The sequence below is a fragment of the Canis lupus genome, chromosome 29, assembly GCF_011100685.1.
Source record: "Canis lupus familiaris isolate Mischka breed German Shepherd chromosome 29, alternate assembly UU_Cfam_GSD_1.0, whole genome shotgun sequence".
In the NCBI taxonomy this organism is placed as follows: Eukaryota; Metazoa; Chordata; class Mammalia; order Carnivora; family Canidae; genus Canis; species Canis lupus.
The window spans coordinates 23,368,815-23,392,833 of NC_049250.1; the positions used below are offsets into that span (position 1 = coordinate 23,368,815).

The window sequence follows — 24,019 nt, forward strand, 5'->3', positions numbered from 1 at the left end:
TGTAGTAGAAAATAACACCTTGACAAGTAGTCTGAAAAGTCATGTTTGAGTTACAGCTCTTTCACTTACTCTAGGATTTCAGACTGTTCCCTCAATCACTAAACCTTATTTCCTCAACTCTAAATTAGGAATGGTAGCTGCCTCACAGGCTATTATGAGGATCAAATGAGACTGTAAGAAAGTGGTCCGTGATCTTTAATGCAAAAGTTCTGCATTTTGCCTTTTGTTTATAAGGTATTATTAGTGTTAAATACCAATGTAATAATGCACTCTGTTTACTATGACTCATGGTTTTGCTGCTGGGAAGATGTGCTAGAGAAAGTGCTCAGTTCGAAAGTTGGCTGATAAATGTGTGCATATCTACTTTTTCCCTAAACACAGTGAAGAGAATGAAAAGGAAATAGGGTGTGGTTGTCTGAGAAATGGAGGAGAAAGCAGAACCAATGCTGGTTGGGATAGGAAAAGGTACCATATACAGATTAATATGCAAACTTACACATTCTCAAATATACTTATGGTTCTCCTGATCGTTATCATCTTCAAAACAATTTATTCAACATTAAGTAAAATATGTGCATTTAGTGGTGTACTGGTAAATGTTTAACAACCAACTTTCCTGAGAAAACAAACACATGATAGATAGTACTTGCTGGTTTCTGTAGTGTAAATACCCCTACCATTCAAGTTATTAACATGGTATCACTGAACAAGGAGATAGAAGAGATGCACTGTAGCATACCCATATAAATAACTTCCATCATACAAATATAATAGATATAAATAAATTCAAGAATACAAATATATTAGACAAAAGAAATTCAAGAGTATAGAAAATAATAAATGTAATAAAACAGGAATTGGTGTGTTTTGAGTACTTGCTAGCTGTATTTTGTAAGTAATTCATTTAAAAGCAATTCAATTTTTTGTAATAACTGGGTTGAACATCCAGCTTATAAAATTCCTGAAAATTTAATAATCAGCTCTCATGGGCCTGTATGAGCAAGAGACGGCACAACACTGGATATATTGGTAATTGCACTAGTATGATAGTAGTTACAGTAAAGATCATCACCTCTTCTGGGAAGACTATCTGTATTAGGTAGCTTTGTCTATATTCCTATTATAATCTCCTAGATATCAAAGCAATCTCCACACATGTTGAAATCTCATTTCTCTTTCTCCACACTTGAGTTCCCAGTGACTATGATGTTTAAGTCTGTATCTTCTGTGTCTAGCACTGTTCCTGGGACAGGTAAGGTCAACAATGCATATTGAAGAAATAAATTGACCTGGATCCGGGTCCTGTTCTCCAGAAACCCACAGCTTATGTTATGATGTACAAAAACACACAATTACAGAATACCCGTGCAATTTAGTCAACTCTATGAGTGAACAAGTAAACAGATAATAGGGTTTTCATATTACCTACAAGTGGCTTTTAGTGAGATGGAAAATAACAGGAGTTATGGATCAATGAAAGTAGATGTAACAGTTTTTTTTCCTACTCCTATCATGATTTAAGACAAAACAAAAAACCCAGAACACCACTATGTTTCCTTATCTAATCTGCTGAATGATATTCTTTTAACACTCAAATCTTTAAGAGGTAAAAGCAGCATATATTCATTTATAGGAAAATTACTATATGTAGAGAATAAGCAAAAGCCATTTATATCTTCCAAGATTGATATATTAGTGTAGGTTAAGACGATAGCACCTGGAAGTCACAAAAAATAACAGTGGCTTGAACAATATGCCTTATTTTTTCTTCAAGTAAATGTTTGGCAGTTTGCGGACTGAGATTGGTGTGGTGGTTCTGCTCCCATGTCGTTAGGGGTTCACTTTCTCTCCTGCTCATGGCTTTGGCCATCTCTGGGATGTGGTCCCATTTCTTATGGTCCAAAATAAGCATCCAGGGGATTCCTTGGTGGCTCAGTGGTTTAGCGCCTGCCCTCAGCCCAGGGTGTGATCCTGGAGACCCGGGATCGAGTCCCACGTCGGGCTCCCTGCATGGAGCCCGCTTCTCCCTCTGCCTGTGTCTCTGCCTCTCTCTCTCTTTCTCTCTCTCATTAATAAATAAATAAAATCTTTTAAAAAAATCCCCAAAAACAAAATAAGCATTCACCCTCCCAGAAGCAAGATGAAATAAAGAGGAAGCACAGGACTAACAGTTTTCTTAGGGAAACTTCCCATAACTTTCCCTGGGGCATGTCCATTATCCCATTTATTTTATTTATTTATTTATTTATTTATTTATTTATTTATTATTATTTTTTTATTGGTGTTCAATTTACTAACATACAGAATAACCCCCAGTGCCAGTCACCCATTCACTCCCACCCCCCGCCCTCCTCCCCTTCTACCACCCCTACCTAGTTCGTTTCCCAGAGTTAGCAGTCTTTACGTTCTGTCTCCCTTTCTGATATTTCCCACACATTTCTTCTCCCTTCCCTTATATTCCCTTTCACTATTATTTATATTCCCCACATGAATGAGAACATATAATGTTTGTCCTTCTCCGACTGACTTACTTCACTCAGCATAATACCCTCCAGTTCCATCCACGTTGAAGCAAATGGTGGGTATTTGTCATTTCTAATAGCTGAGTAATATTCCATTGTATACATAAACCACATCTTCTTTATCCATTCGTCTTTCGTTGGACACCGAGGCTCCTTCCACAGTTTGGCTATCGTGGCCATTGCTGCTATAAACATCGGGGTGCAGGTGTCCCGGCGTTTCACTGCATCTGTATCTTTGGGGTAATATCCCATTTATTAGATGGAATCATAAAATCACATTTAGGTACAATGGAGTCAGGGAAATGCAGTCTTTATTCTCAGCACCTATGTGCTTAGCTAAAAATTTCTATTACCATCGGTGAAAGAGAAAATAGAATTTTAGGGTCAGCTGCTGGAGTTTGCTAAAATTTATTTCCTTAAATTGCAAATAGAAGAAGTGCTAGGTTAGAAGTTTTGCCTATTTTCAAGATTTTTGATGCATATGGATAAATTTCCCTTCAGAAATCATGTACACATTTTTACTCCCATGGACATCTATAAATGCTTAATATTAAAAACCAACACAATAATCAATTCATTTAATGTTTGCTGTAAGGCTTTGTGACTGGGAAGATGTGATAGAGAAAGTACTCAGTGTTTTATATGCATGGGATTTATTGTGAGAACCCTTTCAGTGGCAAGTGACAGATGACCTGCCAAGAGTGTTGAATCTATTTAGCTATTGAAGTGATTGAATTAATTAAGGAAAGTTAACTGTATAGTATGTTGGAATCTGAGGTTGAAGAATTTAAAATAAAGCTTTATTTTAAAGAATTAAAATAAAGAATGGCAATAAAGCTTTATTTTAAAGAATTAAAATAAAGAATGGCAATGGAGGATTATATAGTTGTAAAAATTTTGAGGCCTTAAGAGGCTATATTCCAGGCAATGTCTTAAGTGCTTTATATACATTCTCTTATTGAATTCCCACTGTGGGAATATATATTTATATATATATCCATATTTTACACATGAGGAAGTGAAGGCTCAAGAGAGATCAAGTTAGGGGTGGAACCATAATTTAAACCTCATTCTATTTTCAAAGTTTGCTTTTTCTCTTCTACTTTGAAGACCAAACTGATAAAAAAACAAATTTGATAAGGATCATTTTTGCTATAGCATTTGAATTAACTCACAGGTATGAAAGACATTTTAAAATCTTTAAAAATCATAAAAGAATTTATAGAATAACAAATGCAATATTGTAAAGGGGAGGAAGGGGCTCATGAGATTTTTGTCTCTTTTGACCTGAGTTACATCCTTGCCTCTCTTTTCTCATAGAGCCTTGTGTTCACTCTAAGATTGACAGTTCTCAACTCTATTGTTGTCTATTTATTTTGTTGTCTCTGCAGCAACTTCCTTTTGGAGGATTGGAGGATTTTGGAGGACCAGACATATATTGAGTGTCAGATCTTTGTATTCCTAGAGCCTGGCACAATGTTTAGAATGTAATAGGCGCTCAATAAGTATTTACTGAATGAATTATACATTCATTTTACAGTCATATCAATACATATTTGCTGATGGAGAATTTTTATTAATTTACTATGCCAAATTTTAAGAGGTGTACAATAGTTAGACTAGTATAAAACTATGATTTTTCATCCAGCTATACGAGAGTTATTTATAAAACAACTGAATTTGTGAATACTATTGAGTGGCTACAACATGTGAAGCTATTTTGAGTGTTGGACATTGTATTTACTCATTTGTCAGGAAAACCTTATGAGGGAAATAGAACTATTACCTCCATTTCAAAAAGCAAGACGTGAACCCAAGTAGTTCTGCCCTAAAAATTCTTGGTTTAGCAACTAGGCTATTTTTTAAAAAAATGAGATCTGTTGTCATTTATTATTATTTTGCATGACTCCACAAGCGCATCTTCTAATGAAAACTCCAAGATCCTTATACTGTGTTGTCCATCCGAGCTTCCCTTCCGTGAAGGGCGCTAATCCTCCAAAAGGAAGTTGCTGCTTTTATTATACTTGAGCAACTTCTATTCCACCCCCCAAACCAATGAGTAATTTGCAATCAACATTATGCATTACTCATTTTAGTAATCAGGGACTCTTATTTTGGATCGCTTCGCCTGCACAAGTCCACTTGCACCTCCTATGTGACTTCCAAACGCCAGAGGCTTTCTGGCACGGAGACGCGCCCCCCACATCTTCGCAGACCCCGCCTGGCAGGCTTTTTGCCTGCAAAACTACACTTCCCAGTGGCCTGTTCGTCCGCGCGAAATCGTCTTTGCAGGCTCCCGGCGGCATCGCGGAAAACCTAATGACGCTGCGCGGGGCCGTGCGGGTGGGAAAAACACTGGGCTGACGGGCGAGGCCCCGCAGCGCTCCCGCACCCCAGGATGGCTCGGAGGCAGGAGGAGCAGACAGGGGGCGCGCCCTTGATGGCGGAAGGCAAGGCGGACGCGGAGGTTAGGCTCATTCTGTACCACTGGACACATTCTTTCAGCTCTCAAAAGGTAAAGGCCTCTGCCGGGGCGGGCGGCGCCGATCAGGTTTCAGCACCGGGACAGCTCCCCGGGGCCCTCCGGGCACTCGGCCTCCAGAACCGGGCCTCCCCGGGCGCAGCATCCCTTCGAGCGCACTTAGTCTGAGATGCAAAGGCTATGACTCAGGCTCTGCCGCGGATGAAGTGCGACAGAAAAGCATCTACTTTAGGTGTTTGGGCGGAAGGCCTTGTCCCCTGGGCCTTGGAGAGCGAGGCAGAGGAAAGCGCCTTCCTGCAACCGCATCATCTTCTTTTACCCTTTGTACGCATTTGCTCTCCTCCACAAGGCCTAGCACATCTAGATATCAGATTCTTTTTTTTTAAATAATTTATTTTTTGTTGGTGTTCAATTTGCCAACATAGAGCATAACACTCAGTGCTCATCCCATCAAGTGCCCCCCTCAGTGCCCGTCACCCAGTCACCCCCACCCACCTCCCTTTCTACCACCCCTTGTTCGTTTCCCGGAGTTAGGAGTCTCTCACGTTCTGTCTCCCTCTGATATTTCCCACTCATTTTTTCTCCTTTCTCCTTTATTCCCTTTCACTATTTTTTTGTCTGGGGAGGACACATAATTAGGTTTAGGACGCAAAGAAAGTACTGATGATGGGAGAGTCACTGTGGAATAAATCAATACAGCCAGAATTATTTTCGTTCCTCATTTTGTTGTCCTAATTTATATGATTAAGATGCTAGAATATATCTCACTTGTTAATTCCGAGGACAGGAATAGTTAAAGAGGTTGTTGATAATAATAACTTAGGGAAACACAGAAAGGCTACTTAATGGTATCCAGGGGTGTCAGTTAAAGCCTGCATGTGTTGTAGTAACCAGTGTGAACTCTTTCAGGTGCGCTTGGTAATTGCTGAAAAGGCATTGAAGTGCGAGGAACATGATGTAAGTCTGCCCCTGAGTGAACACAATGAGCCTTGGTTTATGCGTTTGAACTCAACTGGAGAAGTGCCTGTCCTTATCCACGGGGAAAACATTATTTGTGAGGCCACTCAGATCATTGATTATCTTGAACAGACTTTCCTGGATGGTAATGTTAAGGCTATTTGTGATTTCTTGGATTTACTTTCAACACAAATGTGTGTATTCCCTCCCTCCATCCCTCCATCCCTCCTGTTCTCTCTCCCTCCCTTCCTTCTCCCCTTCCTTTTTCCCCTTGGTTTCATGCTAAAAACCTTTTCCATTTCCATAAGCACACAAATACAAATTAGATCAATACCATAAATTTTGTGTAAGCCAGAGTAACTCTATTTAAAAGATTTTGTGTAGCTACAAATTTTAATGTTGGAACTTTCCTTTTACATTCACTTGTAAAAACCTCTGCAGGTGTGTGGTTTGTGGTGGTGAATTTTTAGCCTTGAAAACTCATAACCATTTGAAATGTACACTATGAGTTTTCTCTAGTCTACCAAATAGTTCCATCTTAAAAACAATAGAAGGGAAAAAGATGAATAAAACTTGGGCAAGGGAGAATAGAATGTTAGTATATTTGGAGATCTTTGCCCTGTGGCTTCTCTATAGTTTGAATTTTATATCTTTTGCAAGGAGTTATAGCACTTAAATTTGTATAGTGCTTTTAAGTAATTGACAGTGTGTTTTATGTTAAGCATTTTATAACTTCTCTTATATTTAATCTTCAAAAGAACTCATGTGAGACAGGCATGGTAGACTAGTTATTCCCATTGTTTGTGAGGAAAAAGAAACAGGGTTGCCTAAGGTAATACAGCTATTTTATGGCAGAGTAGGGCTGGACTGGAAGTCTTTCAAATCCTCGTCTTTATATTATACTAGCTATCTCCCATAGTCATTGCCATTTGCATATTGTCTTGCTTGCTCCTAATGACAATCCTTTGAGGTGAACTACAGCTTCACTGGCATAATTGAGAGAAGAGAAGGCTCCTAGCTTTCAGCTGAGTACTCTTCTGAAAAAGAAGCCGCATGAGATCCAGTTACTTTTCATCTACCACTAGTTCTGTTGAGGTTAATTGGGCAGGATAAAATTAGAATATAACCCCAAATTACTGGAAGCTGAGAAAGGAAACTACTAGGTCAAAAAATGCTTGAGGTACTTAGAAAAAATTGTATGGGACCTAAACATGTGTGGAGGGAACCCCAGGGAATTAGTTTGGCAATGTGGCTGCCTCTATTTTTATTCCAAGTGTTTGCTTCCCTAGGATTCTGATTGGAGGTTTTAGAGGTGGCCATTGATCTAAATCAAAGAGTTTAATGAACTGTTTTCTCCTTTATTATTACTTGCTCTCCCTTATGTATGTATGCTGGGGACTGTACTGAAAATGGTGGCTAATTGATTTAAGACAATTTTTCTCAACCTTGAGCTTTTTGGAAATGGACAAGTCTGTTAAATAATTTGTATTTCTTGGGAAAAGTGGTTATGATATGAATAAAAACTGTATAATAATTCTGTTTTAAATTGTCAAAAATCTTAAAAAGATATAGTAAATGAAAAATCATATTTAAATATTTTGTTGGCATCCCTTGAACTACTACTATTACTAGCATTCTCCTCCTCCTCTCCTTACATTGTTTCTCCTTTAAGATATTCAGTAATATAAAATGTTACTTTATAACATAGTAATGTTAATGATTATTAGGCTTTCTTAGGCGTTTTCTTTTGCTTTGATGATGTAAAAACAAAACTAAAATACATTCTGAGTCCTACTCAAAGAAGGGAAATATTAAGTTCTTCTTGTTGCTGCTTATGGAATCAGAGGAGAAGGCACTGGGACTAAATGTTAAATGAAAGTATGGGAACTAAGGACTTTAATTCTGGCTATACCAATAGAATCAGTAAACAATCAAGAATCCCAGGTCTTAATCTGCAGCTGTTGCTAACTTGTTGCATATCCTTGGTGATTTAGTTTCTCTGTCCTCTTGGATTAGGTGATATAGTTTGGTCAATTGCAGAGATAAAACAAGTCCAGTCAATTCTTATTTCACTCTTTTCTCTTTCCCAGGAGAGTAGTTACTCCATTAAAAAGGGTTAAATGAAGAGTAAGGGACCCCAAAACCCATGGTTTGAAGATATGAAGACAGCAAGAAAACAGTTATATAAAAGCTAGTCTGGTCTATGGATGAAATTAATCCCAATGTATTAAAATAAAAAATAAACATGCATGTGTTATCACAATTACCATTAAGATAATTTGTATTTGTTATTAAGAACCCCTGGAGATTAGGAAAAGAGCCGGACAAGACAGATGTTAGCCAATTGTCAAGGATGGGGAAAGCTGAATTCTACGAATCTTGCTACTTAAAATGTGTTCCATTGACCAGCAGCATTGGGATTACCTTGGAGCTTGTTAGAAATGCAGAATCCCAGACTCTACTGTAGACCTCTTGAATCAGAATCCTCGTTTTAACAAGATCCCCAAGTGATTCATATATACATTAAAATTTGAGAAGCACTACTACTGTGTGTTAAGTAACTGCTTAAATTTTAAGCGGCACTTATAAATTACTTATACACACATATGTGTATATATATATATATATATATATATATATATATATAAAACTTTTGAGTATCTCAGTTAAAAGGAACAAGCTTAAATTTTACATTACTGAAGAATGGCTTTAACACTTAAAAAATAAATCTATTGTGTACTGGACATGGTTCTAGACATAATGTATCTTAAGTAGAGCCTTTGAGATTACTTCATAAGATACCCTTGTGGAAAAAAGAAGCAAATATGGCTGGATAAAAGTAATGCACATTTTCAGATGAACAACCCACTGTATTGGAGAATATTCATTTATAAATGTGTTGCACAAGGTTGCCCATTTAGCTAAAGACTTATCCTGTATAATTTTATTATATTTATCTCAATTATTTATAAACAACTATAAACACGTAAGGTCAGAGACAGTGTCTGTCTCATTAATAGCTCTATTCCCAGTGCTTCATATGGTGAATGTTCTTTAAAAGGAGTTTATTTTTATTTTTTTAAAGATTTATTTATTTATTTATTTATTTATTTATTTATTTATTTATTTATTTATGAATGATAGACATAGAGAGAGGCAGAGACACGGGAGGAGGAAGAAGCAGGCTCCATGCTGGGAGCCTGACGTGGGACTCGATCCCAGGACTCCAGGATCACGCCCTGGGCCAAAGGCAGGCGCTAAACTGCTGAACCACCCGGAGATCCCCTTAACAGGAGTTTAATAAACTTTTTTGAATGATTAAAATGGATGAACTTTTGGCATCAGCCTGGACAGGGATATCTACTGGTGTTCTTACAGGTTTCTGTTCTTTGACTTGAGCCTAACAATTCTATAAATGACTTGAATAAGCACATTGTGGAAATACTTTTACATTTGTGGATGACAAAAGCTAAGATAGTTAAAATGATGACTAGTTTGTGAAGTGCTTGTCATTGGGCAATAAAATGGAAAAATAATGAAGCAAAGTTTAACAGGGCTAAATGTAGTATGTGAATTAAAAAATCAGGGGCATTAATGAAGGATGGGAGACCTAGCTTGCTAAAAAGTTTTTGATTAAAGCTAATAATAAAAAGCTGATATGATTACAAGTTATTTAAAAGTATAGGTTCTATCTAGAACATGGCAGATTGTGAACTGGTCAGAACATACAACATTTTGTCGAATTATGGATAGAACTTTGAGGAACATTTACAACTTAGAGTAGTAAGTGAATGGATATCATGAGACATAGTTGCCCATGCTTATAATAGGAGATTTTAAGTGTATTCAGTCATGTAAAGAATAGAATGCAGTTACCTGTTATCTCCCTTGCTGCCATTTGTCATCTCTTACTAGTTTACCAGCTGGGGATTATATTACAAATGATATTTTGCTGACCTGTAGACATTTCTCAACATTTGTATATAGTCAGTATTTATATTTATATGTTTTTGGGATGAGTCCATTAAATAACCAGTAGTTTGGGGGGAGAAATTTGGTAGCCAAGGCAATCCCTTTCAAGTCTTAGCCTAAAAAAAATTATCTAAATTGAATGATGGCTATGCTTGATTTTTTTAAAGTTTTATTTTTATTTAAGTAGTCGCTACACCCAATATGGGGTTTGAACTCATGACCCTGAGATCAAGAGTCATGTGCCACTCTGACTGAGCCAGCCAGATACCTCTTAATTTTTTTTTTTTGAAAGCAGTTATTGATGTAGATGTCAATGATATTCCTGAGGTCAAAATTTAGGTCAAAGGAAGAATTTAGAAGCACTCAATTATGGCTGCTCAACCAAGGGCTGGCAAAGAACAATCTCTTTATTCATTCTTTTAATAGGTATTTTTGGGGTACTAATTGGTGCAAGGACCTGAGATATTTCAAAGATCCCTAATCATTAGAAGCTTATTAATATTAAAGATAGCTTCATTCTGTAAACTTGATAATAATATCAAATTTAATACATGCATATGCTATTATTACTATCAGTTTTACTGAGTCCTTTCCATGTATGTGATACCTTTTTCTCTTCAGGCATGTAATGAAGAGTAGATATGCTGAAGCCTGCAATTGATTAAACTAGATGATGTGTGATACTAAGCAAACTAGGGAAACTCAGGAACAGTGGATGTAACAAGTGAATATATGCACAAATACAGATTTTAAAATCTTTTTTTTTTAAGATTTTATTTATCCATGAGAGACACACACACACAGAGAGGCAGAGACACAGGCAGAGAGAGAAGCAGGCTCCTTGCAGGGAGCCCGATGTGGGACTCGATCTCGGGACTCCAGGATCACACCCTGAGCAGAAGGCAGACACTCAACTGCTGAACCACCCAGGCATCCCATTATCTAGATATTTCTTATATGATTCATAACCTCTTTCAGTGAATTTAATTTGGCCACTAGGTAATAAAAAAGGGGGTCTGAAATAACTACCAAACACTAGGACATTACTTTTCTTACTGCCAAATGACTAAGTGGTAACTGGAATCAAGGATGTTATATGGTGAATATGGAATTTTGGTAAATTAATATATAAGAGTTCTGGGAAGATCTTTTTCACATCTTTGGCTTATATATCTCATTGATTCTTAGGAAATAGAATTTGGTTTGGAAATTAAGTATCCTGATATGATATTAAAGTACTGTATATAAATCTAATTAGGAAATAAATTTTATAGATAAGATTAAATATCTATTGAACCTCATTTTAAAAACATTAATTCTGAAGTAATTCTTACATTAAAAATGCAGTTATTTAGGTAAGGATTTCCAATTATTCCAATTTTTATATATTAATGAAAGTCTCTCATATATAGTTGAATAACTTTATGCCTTTTAGCACATCTACTGAAATTGTAGTTAGCATAAAGATTCTAACCAAGTGTGGAGAAAATATGGTATATGGTAAGGAAAAAGAAAATGAGTCTTTAAAACCCATGATTGTGCCAATAAAAGTGGCTTTAAAATGGTGCATATTATCTTATACACCAATGCCACCACCAAGTGATCTAAGTAAAATAAAAAATCTGCAAGGGGATAAAGATAGAAATGAAGTCTGTTTTCATTGAACTAATAATAATAAGGAAGAGCTGAAAGTTATTCAAATAGACCTGAGTAGGGTGGGTGGGGAGGGAGTGTTTCTTGAAAACAAGGCATAATTATGCCTTCTTTATCTGCCATGACTGGGGAACATAGGAAATCAGAGCAATCAATGTAGTAAAATAATGGAAACTTATGCCTATGAGCTCCTAAATTCTTTTAATTTTTTACTCTTGGGGAAACTGAATGTGATCTCCACCTCCCCACCCCCCCCATCCCCCGTGGCTCAAAGCCATTGTTATTCTACCGAGCAATATTGAGACTTGAGACTGTATGCAGCCGTTTGTCCCTGTTAAATAGCTGCAGAATTGCTTTTATTGTATCTTTTCTTTCTGGTTTTAAAAAACTTTTCTCTCATTATTACATCTTTCTGTTTTATTGCTATCTGTACCTGCTTAAATTTAGGTACAGTACAAGACCTGTCTTATCCCCTGCTCGTTCTTCTAGGAAGTCAGGTCATTTGCCTGACTGACATTCATTTACTCTTATTTTTTCTTCCAAATTAGTAACTTATCCTGGTTTTCAGTACAGCAACTCTATTGGCTAATGCTGGAAACTCTTCAATGCCTGCTTCTTAAAAGTCCTTTGATTCCCTACCCTGCCCCTGTAGGCCTTCTATTGCTTTTTCACTCCTGACAGAGGTAGAATAGAAAAACCAGCATTTTAAAAAAAAGTAATCTCTACACCCAATGTGGGGCTTGAACCCATGACCCCAAGATCAAGAGTTGCACACTCTACTGACTGAGCCAACCAGGTTGGCTTCCTTCCTTCCTTCCTTCCTTCCTTCCTTCCTTCCTTCCTTCCTTCCTTCCTTCCTTCCTCCCTCCCTCCCTCCCTCCCTCCCTCCCTCTCTCCCTTCCTTCCTTCCTTCTTTCCAACATGCTTTATGGAAGGACTGGGAAATAAAATAGAATGAGAGTGAGAGGGAAGATCTGTATAAAATTCAAATGAAATTCCCAGTTGCCTTTTGAAAAACTCTGGTTCCAGAGGCAGTGGATACTATCAAGGTCTGGTGTCGAGGAGGACAATAACAGCACATAGCAGGTGTTGCCATGGAGGTCCTGGAAGGGAGACAGTGAAGCTGGAGGAGAACTTTGGTTCAGTGGATATCTTATGCTCTGTCGGACAAAGCGTCTGACAAAGATAGTTACATGGTAATAGTGTCCTGAGTAGAAGGAAATTGTTTTCATGGATTTAAACATTTATCTTCCTTTGAAGAATTAGAGCTCAGCCAGATGGAGCTTCCCCAGAAAGCAATTACTAGACAGTATTTTCCCTGCTCTTACTTTCCCAGAAGGAAGTGGTATGCTCTTCTGAAGACAAGCCTCAGGCCTGGCACCAGAAAGTAGCCTGAGCCAGTGACCATAAATTTAATGACTTGGAAGCATTTTAAAATACTGTACCAGTTTTGGTTATTAACTTGAGGTTTTTGGACCCCCAGAGCAGTGGTTCTTAAACTTTTTGGTTTCTGGGCCCCTTTATCATAAAAATTATTAAGAACACTGGAGAGCTTTTGTTTATCTATATCTATCAATATTTGCCAAATCAGAAATTAAAACAGAAAAATTTAAAACACACGAATAGGGACGCCTGGGTGGATCAGCGGTTGAGTGTCTGCCTTTGGCTTAGGGCGTGATCCCAGAGTCCCAAGATCAAGTCCCACATCAGGCTCCCTTCATGGAGCCTGCTTCTCCCTCTGCCTGTGTCTCTGCCTCCTTCTGTGTGTCTCTCGTGAATAAATAAATAAAATATTGAAAAAAAATAAAACACATGAATACACAAGCCAGCATGTCATTAACTGTCAGAATGATAGAGCCATATGTCCTGTAGCCTCTGGAAAACTGTGCTTGCTGTACCCTTGAGGGACAATAAAAGTGAAAAATCAATTAAAATTGCAGTATTACTATAAAAGTAGCTTTGACTTTGTGGACTCCCTGAAAGTTTCTTGGGGAAGCCCAGGGATTCTTAGACCACATTTTGAGAACCGTTGCTCTAAGTGGTCTATGAATAGAATTCAGGAGATTTGAGATCTTAGAGGCGAAAAAGATTATCTTTATCTTCACTAATTTCCAACAGAACTTATGACTTCCTTTCGTTTCCAATGTAGGCATAAACCAAAGCAATATTAGGAGTTCCCGTGACTTTCTTACCAATAGAAATCACAGATATGTTCGTAGCATGTCAAGTTATTGCAAAGTTATCTTAAAAATAACTTTGAAACTATGGTAGTTATTAGACCTGCTGCTAGATCTTGTTAATGTATTAATAAAAGGTACTCATATTAAAATTTTATAATTTAAAATTAATTTGATAAATATATAATCAATTTCCTTTGCATTTTTATGTCTTGTATGTTTAAGAACATTATTTTGAGAAGAGATCAGTGGCACACAAAAGGTTAATAACTTTTTAGTATTTCAAGGACCTTAGAAGGACTCTAGACTTTTGTCCTCATGGAAATGTCTACCAGGCATTGGTTGGGATCCTAGTGATATACTGAGATCCTGAAAGGTCAGCAGGAAGTGTGCTCTAGTCGGGTAAATCCACTGTTGACAAGCAGTATGTGGCTGACACTTCATTCTTGGTTATTCCAGTGCAGACTTCAGAATTGGACTCCTCAGCAGGGAATTAGATATTTGCCTACTGTTTGAGGGAGTAATCCATCTTATTTTTTCTTAGAGAGTCAGAAATAGTCTGTTGGCTTAGAAAACTTGTTCTACTTGGATTATGGCATTATGAGGTCTTGTCTGAAATGCTCTGCAACCTACTCTGAATTGCCAACACTTATGAATGAGTGTGGGATAGCTCAAAAGGATTCTAAATTAAATAATCCAAACTAAGAAATAAATGAATAAATTGAGGCTTCTCACTTGTTGGAATAAGCTCATTGGCATTTTTCAGGGGCAATTTGAGTGTCAGAAATAGGAAGTGATTCTCTAGGGACATAGTCCTGATTTTTGGATCACATGGTTCATCTTTTTTTTTTTTTTCTAAGACTTTATTTATTTGAGAGAGAGAAAGACAGAGATAGCAACCGAGATAGCACAAGTGGGAGGAGAGGGAGAAGCAGGCTCCCCGCTTAGCAGAGAGCCCAATGTAGGGCTTGATTTCAGGACCCTGGGATCATGACCTGAGCTAAAGGCAGATGCTTAACTGACTGATCCACCCAGGCACCTTCATGTGGTTCATCTTTATTCTTCTTGGATAGTCTCTGAAATGTAAACCCTTTTGAAGATGTTACAATGATGTTGTCTGCCTTTCATTAGCCGAGAATGCCTTAGCCTTTATGTCCTGGTTAACTGCTACAGAGCTTCTCCAGCTCAAATATTCTATAACAACTAGAAATTTGGGAATATATTCATTAATTGAAATTTACTGAACACCTACTATGAGCCAAACATTATATTAGGTACTGGGAACTCAATAGAGAACAGTACATGGTCCCAGCCCTCAAGTACTCTAGAGTCTAGAGTTTAACAGCAAATGAGGATTTATGTAGAACCCACTTTCTAGACATAAAAATATTAGAAATTCATGGTGAATTCTGTGAACTTTGTCAGTTCACATTCATATAGCATCAACAGGGTCACTTGGTATTAATGGAACCTAGGAAAGAGGAATCTGATTATCTTTTCATAATGAGCTTTCATTCACCTAATGAACCTTTATTAATAGCCTAAAATGTGTGAGACATTATGATAGACAGTGGATCACAGCTCCCTGCCCTGAAGAAACTCATAGGATACAAACAACCAATTAAGGTGATAAGGCTATGATAGTATATGTACAAAGGTATTTTTCATGTGCGGAGGAAGGCACACCTGACCCAATCAGATATTGGTAGTTTTAGGAGGTTAGGGAATATTCTATAGAGGAGTTGGCATCTTGAGGGTCGAGCAGCAGTTTGTAAGGTTGAAAAATGAGAGAATTTTAATGTAATCATGGTTTGGACTCTAGTCTGGTACATCAGTCCTTTTCAAATTTTGAATGTCTTGTTTGGGGAGATATGTTTGAAGTGCCTTGATTTAATATTGAAAATGTTCATGAGGGGGTTTGGGTTTTTTATTTTGCTTTGGATGTCACCTCTCATTTATAACTTTTTCTTTAATGTTTGTAGAAAAAACACCCAGGTTAATGCCTGATAAAGGAAGCATGTACTACCCACGGGTACAACATTATCGAGAACTGCTTGACTCATTGCCAATGGATGCCTATACTCATGGCTGCATTTTACATCCTGAGCTAACTGTGGACTCCATGATCCCTGCTTATGCAACCACAAGGATTCGCAGTATGTAACAATCTTAAAGACTTCAAATTCTGTCTCAGAGTTCTTTTAATTCATTTTTGAGATGGGGCTCATCTCATGAAGACTTGGGGACAGGGTTGTTAGGTTTGCTTCATGGATGTTACAGATCAATCCATGCACCAGTCAGATTAATCTGTGCTTCAGCTGTTCAGCTGGACATTTATTATCTATGGGAGCTGATTTTCCATCTCTTGGTCTTGAGGGCCAAGCTTGGGTGAAACTCAGAAGAGTAGCCTGTGGAAAAATAAGGAACATAACATGTTCTCATAGAAGATGGACTAAGAATCATGAAATCTGGAATCTGCTGGGGATTATGGGGGGGGCAACTAAATGTACATTTCTGGTCCTTAATTTTTGTTTCATTATGTGAGGGAACTGGACTACAGGCTGTCTAACCATTACTCTGCCTCTAAATTCAGGTATTTGAGATGTACTAAGATTGAGTTGTGATATCCAGCTCCTTCTTTTTCTGAGGACACAGATGGTCAGTGCATGGGATGTGGAGGAGAAGGGGTGTTCTTTGGCATAGGTGATTGAGATAGGAAAGTAAGGGAAAGTGGCTGTGGTCAAACTCTGGGAGTGTATAATTAGGAATACTCAAACCCAGATCTTCTAATTCTAGAAACCACATTCTTTCCATTACATCATACCTCACCTTTATAATTCTCTTACTTATGTTATTTTTCTTTCCTTTTGATACTTCTTCTCTCCTCTTCCATCCCCTCCTTCCTTTTTTCCTCTTCTCGCTTTACTTCTTGTTCCTCCTCCTTCTCTTCATAAGTATTCATATGATTTGAAACAGGTGGCCTGAATATAATTCTATCACCTAGAGTTAATATATTTTTAAAAACAAAGCCTTTTCCTTCTCTTCATATAGAAGTCCATTAATAAAAACTTGAAAGATATTGAAAGGTAGAGCCACCACTCTGCACTGAGCACTTCTGACCTGCTAGGCCTTGCTCTAAGTGCTTTCCTGGGTGCCTCACATTTAATCCTTAGCCTATGTGGCAGACACTCTGATAGTTCCATTTTAAATTTGAGGAAACTGAGGCACAAAGAGGTCTAAGGCAGAGTCAGGGCATGAGCCCTAGAGCTCATGGAGTGTCCTAGCTTCTCCTTGTTTCTTGTTTAGAAGGGAGGAAATAATTTCCTATTTCAAAAATGATTTTATTATCAGGCCAAATTGGTAACACAGAATCTGAACTGAAAAAACTTGCTGAAGAAAACCCAGATTTACAAGAGGCATACATCGCAAAACAGAAGCGACTTAAAGTAAGTAAACCAGGCTGTCCTCAGTTGACATCCACTGTTTGCATTCCATGTTCTACATTTTGTAAAGTCTCACTATTTCTAGGACATCTTCTCTTAAATATTTGCAAATCACCAGTGCACGTTAGCTTTTGCTTACGCTCTGCTTTTAGAAAGAATTTTCCTTTGATTTAATAGTCAGACCTGATGACAGTTGCTTAAAAGGCAGATTTTGCTCATGCTGTTTACCAAGGAAAGTTGTAAAATGTAAAAGCAAGTTCATAATATACACTATCAATCTGTCATTTCGGGTACTCTGCCACTTTTTAAGGCCTAGCTAGAACTTCAGGACTTTTTTTTTTTAATACCAATAAGGTAATTGGCAAATTTGTTCTTATACTCTTCTCTCTTCTCTTATTTTTTTCCTTACCTTTCACCCATTTCTTCCACGTCTAACTCCCACCTCTGGCAACCACCAATCTATTGTCTATGAGCTTGGGTTTTGTTTTGTTGTTGTTATTGTTGTTTTTAGACTCCACATTTAAGAGAGATCCTACAGCATTTGTCTTTGACCCATTTCACTTAGCATAATTCCCTTGAGGTATAGTTACGTGAGTGCAAATGGTAAAACTTCATTATTCTTTGTGGTTGAATAATATTCCATTGTATGTATATCCCACATCTATTCATTCATCCATTGATGGGCACTAAGCTTGTTTCTTGGATATTGTAAATGAAGGTGCAATGAACATGGGAGTGGATATATCTTTTTGAGTTAGTGTTTTTGTTTTCTTTGGATAAATACCCAGAAGTGGAATTTCTGGATCACCTGGTGGTGGTTCTATTTGTAGTTTTTTAAGGAACTTCTGTATTGTTTTCCAGAGTGGCTGCACCAGTTTACATTCCTGATTGTTCCCTTTTCTCCACATCCTTGCCAGCACTCACTTCTGGCCTTTTTGATAACAGCCATTCTAACAGCTGTGAGGTGATAGCTCACTGTGGTCTGGATTTTCATTTTCCTGATGATGGGTGATGTTGCACACCTTTTTATGTACCCGTTGGCCTTCGATGTGTCTTCTTTGGAAGAATGTCAATTCAGAACCTCTGTACATTTTTAAATCAGATTTTATTGTTGTTGTTGCTATTGTGTTGGAGTTCTTTATATATTTTGGATGTTAACCCCTTATCAGATACATAATTTGCAAGTATTTTCTCCCATTGAATAGGCTGCCATTTCATTTTGTTTTTGGTTTCCTCTGTCATGCGGAAACTTTTTAGTTTGATGCAGTCCCACTTGTGTGCTTTTGCTCTTGTTGCTTTTGTTTTTGTGTAAGATTCAAAAAATTATTGCCAAGACCTACATCATGAAGCTTACCACCTCTGTTTTCTTCTAGGAGCTTTATGGTCTTAGGTCTTATGTTCAAGTTTTTAATCCATTTTGAGTTAATCCATTCTGACTTGTCTGCCTCTTAAGGAGCAGGGCTTTGTTTCATCTGTTCCAGTCAGCCTTTCTCTTTCTGAGGTGATTCTTTCCTCAGGGCCCAAGAACACACACAAGCTTCCCCCATATTGAAAATGTAGCAAACGTCAACACTCATCACCTTCCTCAACTTTCCATCTTCCTTTATCTCAGCTAAGTGAGCTGCTCAAAAGAAATGCCTGCACACACAGCACTTCTTACTTTGCACTCAGTCTCTAAGTCACTGCATTCAGATTTCTCCCTCAGCCTGACCCTTCAGTTGTTCATTCCTTGAAAGCTGTTGAAATTCCATTTGTTAGTTGGGGGCTGAGAGGAGTCTCTTTGTGCTCCTTATATTCTTTGCCATCTCTGGTCATCTAGTGTATGGGAGTTACCTGTGGACCAGTGGGTCTGGTCAGTGGAGTATTCTCACAGCCAGAGCATTTTCCCTCAGGTTTTCTTTTGCTTTAACATTATTCTCTATCTTCTCATTGCCTCAGATAAACAGGCTCCAACTTTTTAAGAGTTTATATCTGCTTTGCTCTGTGTTGTTTTTTGCAAGCATCAATAACCTATTTAGTTATTTTTGCTTATTAGTCAAAGCTGCTTGACCATGACAATGTCAAATATTTGAAGAAAATTCTTGATGAACTGGAGAAAGTCTTGGATCAGGTTGAAACTGAGTTGCAAAGAAGAAATGAAGAAACCCCAGGTAGGTTCTTATTTGTGTGTGTGTGTGTGTGTGTGTGTGTGTGTGTGTGTTTCTCTTTTGCTGGATCCCAGGCATGTTATATTTATGGGAATATTATTAGATTTTACCAAAAACATTCTGTAATCTGTTTTTTTGTTATTCTTATTCATGGGCAGTTTAAATTATCATGGCAACAATAATACTGACCTCAGCAAAACCCAGATGTCTAATGGTAACCCAATCAGTGTCTATGTGAAATGTGACTGGTGGAGGATTTTTCTGCCCAATTTAAAGTTATGGTTGGGAGATTCCTACTTAGCCTGTTTGACACATTTGTAATTATAGTAGTTCATTTGGTTGAATAACCTGAGTAATTAGCTTGAAAGCTTCCTCTAGTTTTACCCCAGGCAGGGGGAATACTTCCAATCTGAAGTATGAAATGGAGGCTGGCCTATGTATATCTGTAGGCTGGCTGGTGAGCATCTGTGTATTGTACCTGTGAACCTAACCGCAGGATCCAGCCATTGCCCAGGTGCATGCACTTGGACCATTTGCAACTATTCTAATTGGCAACAAAGTTGAAGACCATGTTACATGAAACGTACTTCACAATAGGAACTTTCTTTTGCTTTATGTGTGTGACGAGGAGCAGCAATCACTGAGTGACATTCCAGGCCCAATTTTATGAATTTTTCTAAGGCTCACCTGCTGTTTTCCTAAGCCAGGAGGAAAGATCTGTGGACTCCTCTGGCTTGGAGGCTCTCAACTCCTCAGAATCCTTTTCAATATCAAAGATAGATTTGAACTCAAGTAGCTTCCGTTTCACCCAAGGATGTAGGTAGCTGGCAGGTATTAAGCAAATCTCCCTTTGCTTGGGTGACATTGGCATGGACTTTGTCTTAGGATTAATTTGTCAAGAAAATGTACCACGGCCTTCATCTTTTCACTGTTCTCACACTTGCCCTTACGACCACGATGAAAGATGCCAGCTAGAGTCTCTCTGTACAGCTCTTGCCCCTAATTCTCCATGTCCCTTTCTCTGATTAGAAGAGGGCCGCCAGCCTTGGCTCTGCGGAGAATCCTTCACCCTGGCAGACGTCTCTCTCGCTGTCACATTGCATCGACTGAAGTTCCTGGGGTTTGCGAGGAGAAACTGGGGAAATGGAAAGCGACCAAACTTGGAAACCTATTACGAACGTGTCTTGAAGAGAAAAACATTTAACAAGGTTTTAGGACATGTCAACAATATATTAATCTCTGCAGTGCTGCCAACAGCATTCCGGGTGGCCAAGAAAAGGGCCCCAAAAGTTCTTGGCACCACCCTTGTGGTTGGTTTGCTTGCAGGAATGGGATATTTTGCTTTTATGCTTTTCAGAAAGAGACTTGGCAGCATGATATTAGCACTTAGACCCAGACCAAATTATTTCTAGGCTTGTAGGGATCTGGTGGTGGCAACTCATCCAACCATTCAACTAGGCCCTTGTTCACTCTTCCAGGCCCAGTGAAGAATGACCCTGGGCAATTAGTAAAAAGCATAATTTACTTTACTCTTTGGGTAGTTTTGTGGGGAGAAGAGGTAATGAAAATGTTTTTGTGGGCTGGTAACTTTGAGATTACTTATTTGCAAACCTGAACTAATCCATCCTCAAAACATGTGCAAGGTCAAAATATGTAAATGCTGACAAAGAACTAGACCTTTAAGTCAGAATGCCAGTTCAAGTTCTGAATTACTTTTTGGGAGAAGGTTCTTACTATGAGCAGACAGTAATCATCTGTGATTGCCCATAGCTCTTCATCTGAGACAATCTGGATGTGCTGAGTGTTGAGTAGTTAGCAACATTTTCCACTGGAATTCAGAAATCATCTTTGTTTCACAACCTGGGTTCTGACAGCAGCAGGGTACAATAGTACTTCACATGATCACTCTTAGATTCAGGCAGAAATGAGAAACACAAAGGGAACAGGGAGAGGGTTAATGAAGTCTATCTAGTGAAGAACAGTAGAAGGCAACCTCCAGGCACTTCCAATGCCACTCATGGCTGCATGTCCCCTTAGTAAACATCAGACTACTTATGGCCACTGCCCGTGTATTCTCCTATATTTAAGACCTTGGGGAAATGACTAGGGAGTTACTAGGGGGAGTGGGCTGGAGAAAACTCTGGGCTTTACGCTTATAGCACCTCATCTGACCTTAGTATTATTTTAAATGCACATGATTCACACTTGTTTTAATAAGACTAACTGCTTATATACTTGGGTGTGGAATGCCCACTGGAACATGTCTGCCTAGCATTTACATAAAAGTCTTAAGTGGTTCTTTTCCTCACAGTTCCCCAACTGGATGGTACCTGTGAGATAGCACTCCTGTGGACCTTTGTGTCCAGTCAGTGGGGGGTCTTGGCTTCTACAGCTCTTTTTAGCACACAAGTGGAATATTATTAGGTGAATATTCACCTGAATATTATCAGGTGAATGTCCCAGCTAATTACTAACATGGCTTGTGGCTGGGTAGTGGATATTTTAATGATCTGGAAGTACTAAATATGCTCATTCTGTATTTGAAAAGTCTGGTGTGTTAAAAAAAAACCTGTTGCCTAGACCTTGCATCTGTTTATTGTCATTAACAAGGCCTTAAAAGGTTAAAGAGAAAGGTCTAGTCTTAGTCTGTGGAAATTAATTTAGGGGAAATGAAATAAGTTGATAGTGATGTTCACTTATATTCATTCATGTATGTCTAGGGATTTCAGGGGGGTACCTCAGTCCATCTAGAAGGGCAACCCCACTGTGCCCCATGAACAATTATACAACTACATCCTACACAGCACTCAGGAAAAGATTTTCCATGGTGACATGAAGATACAGTTTCCCTGAAGCTAGTCTGAAAGGAGTTGGGGGACAGTTTTAGGTCTCTGGCTGGAAGTATGTACAGAGAATGATGAGCTAAGTAAGGTTCCAGCAAACAATAAAAGCTTGTTTGGATTGCCTCAGATTGGCTATGCAAAACAGCCAAAGAATGTACTGAATTTTCATTAACAGGAAACAGTCATACATAGGAAATGATGACTTTTTGATGGTAAAATGAGTCTATAATTCCATTTCATGAATCAGTTGTTTTAGAAAATTCTGATGAAATGGATATTCCATTTTGCAAAATTTGCAAAATTAGTTTTCAAAAATTAGTAACATCTCCATGTAAACTCAATACAACAATAATTAACAGGCTGGCAGCTTTTCTGATGTCTTAATATTGCTCCTCAGTGCATTGTCATAGAGATTGGCTGGATTTGTTTGTTGCTGGCACACTCCAATTCGTATGTTCCTGAAAGAGCCACAAAACTGGTTATTTAGTAATTCATTGTGTTCCTGAGATCTTTATATCACCCTCTTAGAAGAATTCAGACAGGAAGAGGACACGATTGGGTTTTTATAAAAATCTACAAAGTGTATTTACCTATTGAGAGGCTGTTGATTAAGAATAAAGATTAGAAGCCTAGTGCTGGCTTTTCTTAAATTTATTTTATTACTGAGTCATAGAAAGTCTACTGGGAAGTATAATTTTCTGATATAGTTTCATTGGAAATATGCTTGTGTCAATATTAAAGATGATGCATCATAGTGATTTCACTTGTTTCACGGATACTCCTGGGTTTAGACTAATAAAATGTTTGGGGTCATAATGCCCACTAGATGTCGCTGCTCACACAGTAGTCTGAGCTGGGGCATTAGGTTCAGCAAGCCTTCTAAAATGGCCCAAGTGAAGATAAACATTAATGACCTTAGTTTCTGAAATGAAGGATCTTGATCAGATCATTCATCTGTAAAAAAGCTTGAGGCACATGTAGTATTGATTTCTAATGCTTTGGAAGGGATAAAAGTATCACACAATGTCAGGCTAAAGAGCTAAACAAATACTGTCAGCAAAATAAGCACTTCTATCTTTTTTTTTTTTTTCATGATCATTGGTGACTGGCCCATGTGCTCCTCAGTTTCCAAAGTTTGTATAAATATCAAAATTATAAAAATGCCTGAGGTACTAAATTTAAGTTGGCTATGTATGTCTAAATACATAAATACTATTTTATTGTTATTGCAATTACATGCCCTTTGAATCCATTTTTCTTTAATTGCAGATACTTGTAAATGTTTGCTTGATTTTTAGGAATTATTGATATCGACACCAGAGTTCTAGGTATTTTGGTGTTGTTGAGTGTAATAGATCAAGATACTATTCTGCCTGTAAAATCAATAAAAGTAACTGGATAATGAATATGAACTCTAAAAGTGTTAATTTTATAATCTTTTTAAAGAAAAGAGATTTCATTTAAATCAAAGCATACTGTGGTAACTGGAAAGAATAAAGTAAATAAAGGCTTTAGATATTAAAGCTATTTAGCTACAGGATGTCATATTTTCCTTATAACAATTACTGACTCATGATTTATTTAAATACACACAGTTTTATAATGAAAAGAATAACACATTGCTCTGGGGTACCTAAGTGGTGCAGACAGTTAAGTGTCCAACTCTTGATTTTTGGCTCAAGTCATGATCTCAGGGCCAGGAGATCAAGCCCCTTGTGGGGCTCCATACTCAGCACAGAGTCTGCTTGAGTTTTTCTCTTCCCTGCACCACCCCACTGTACTCTCTCTATCAATCAATCTTAAAAAAAAAAAAAAAAGAATAA

At 37.9% G+C, this 24,019-nt stretch overlaps 1 protein-coding gene across 5 annotated transcripts in view; it reads left to right on the plus strand.

Moving 5' to 3' along the window:
* GDAP1 (ganglioside induced differentiation associated protein 1) overlaps positions 1 to 23,608 on the plus strand; it is a 30,534-nt gene extending 6,926 nt beyond the window's left edge. Inside the window, exons 1-6 of one of the 5 annotated variants that reach the window (XM_038579558.1) lie at positions 4,790 to 5,037; positions 5,914 to 6,106; positions 15,746 to 15,919; positions 17,115 to 17,209; positions 19,242 to 19,356; positions 20,383 to 23,608. In XM_038579558.1, the coding sequence (XP_038435486.1) occupies positions 4,921 to 5,037; positions 5,914 to 6,106; positions 15,746 to 15,919; positions 17,115 to 17,209; positions 19,242 to 19,356; positions 20,383 to 20,765 (1,077 nt within the window). In that variant the 5' untranslated portion in view covers positions 4,790 to 4,920 and the 3' untranslated portion in view covers positions 20,766 to 23,608. Of the gene's footprint in view, positions 1 to 4,789; positions 5,038 to 5,913; positions 6,107 to 15,745; positions 15,920 to 17,114; positions 17,210 to 19,241; positions 19,357 to 20,382 lie in introns of those variants that run through there. The other 4 variants (XM_038579560.1, XM_038579562.1, XM_038579559.1 and 1 more) reach the window with 4 other exon arrangements.
* Positions 23,609 to 24,019: the final 411 nt, after the last annotated feature.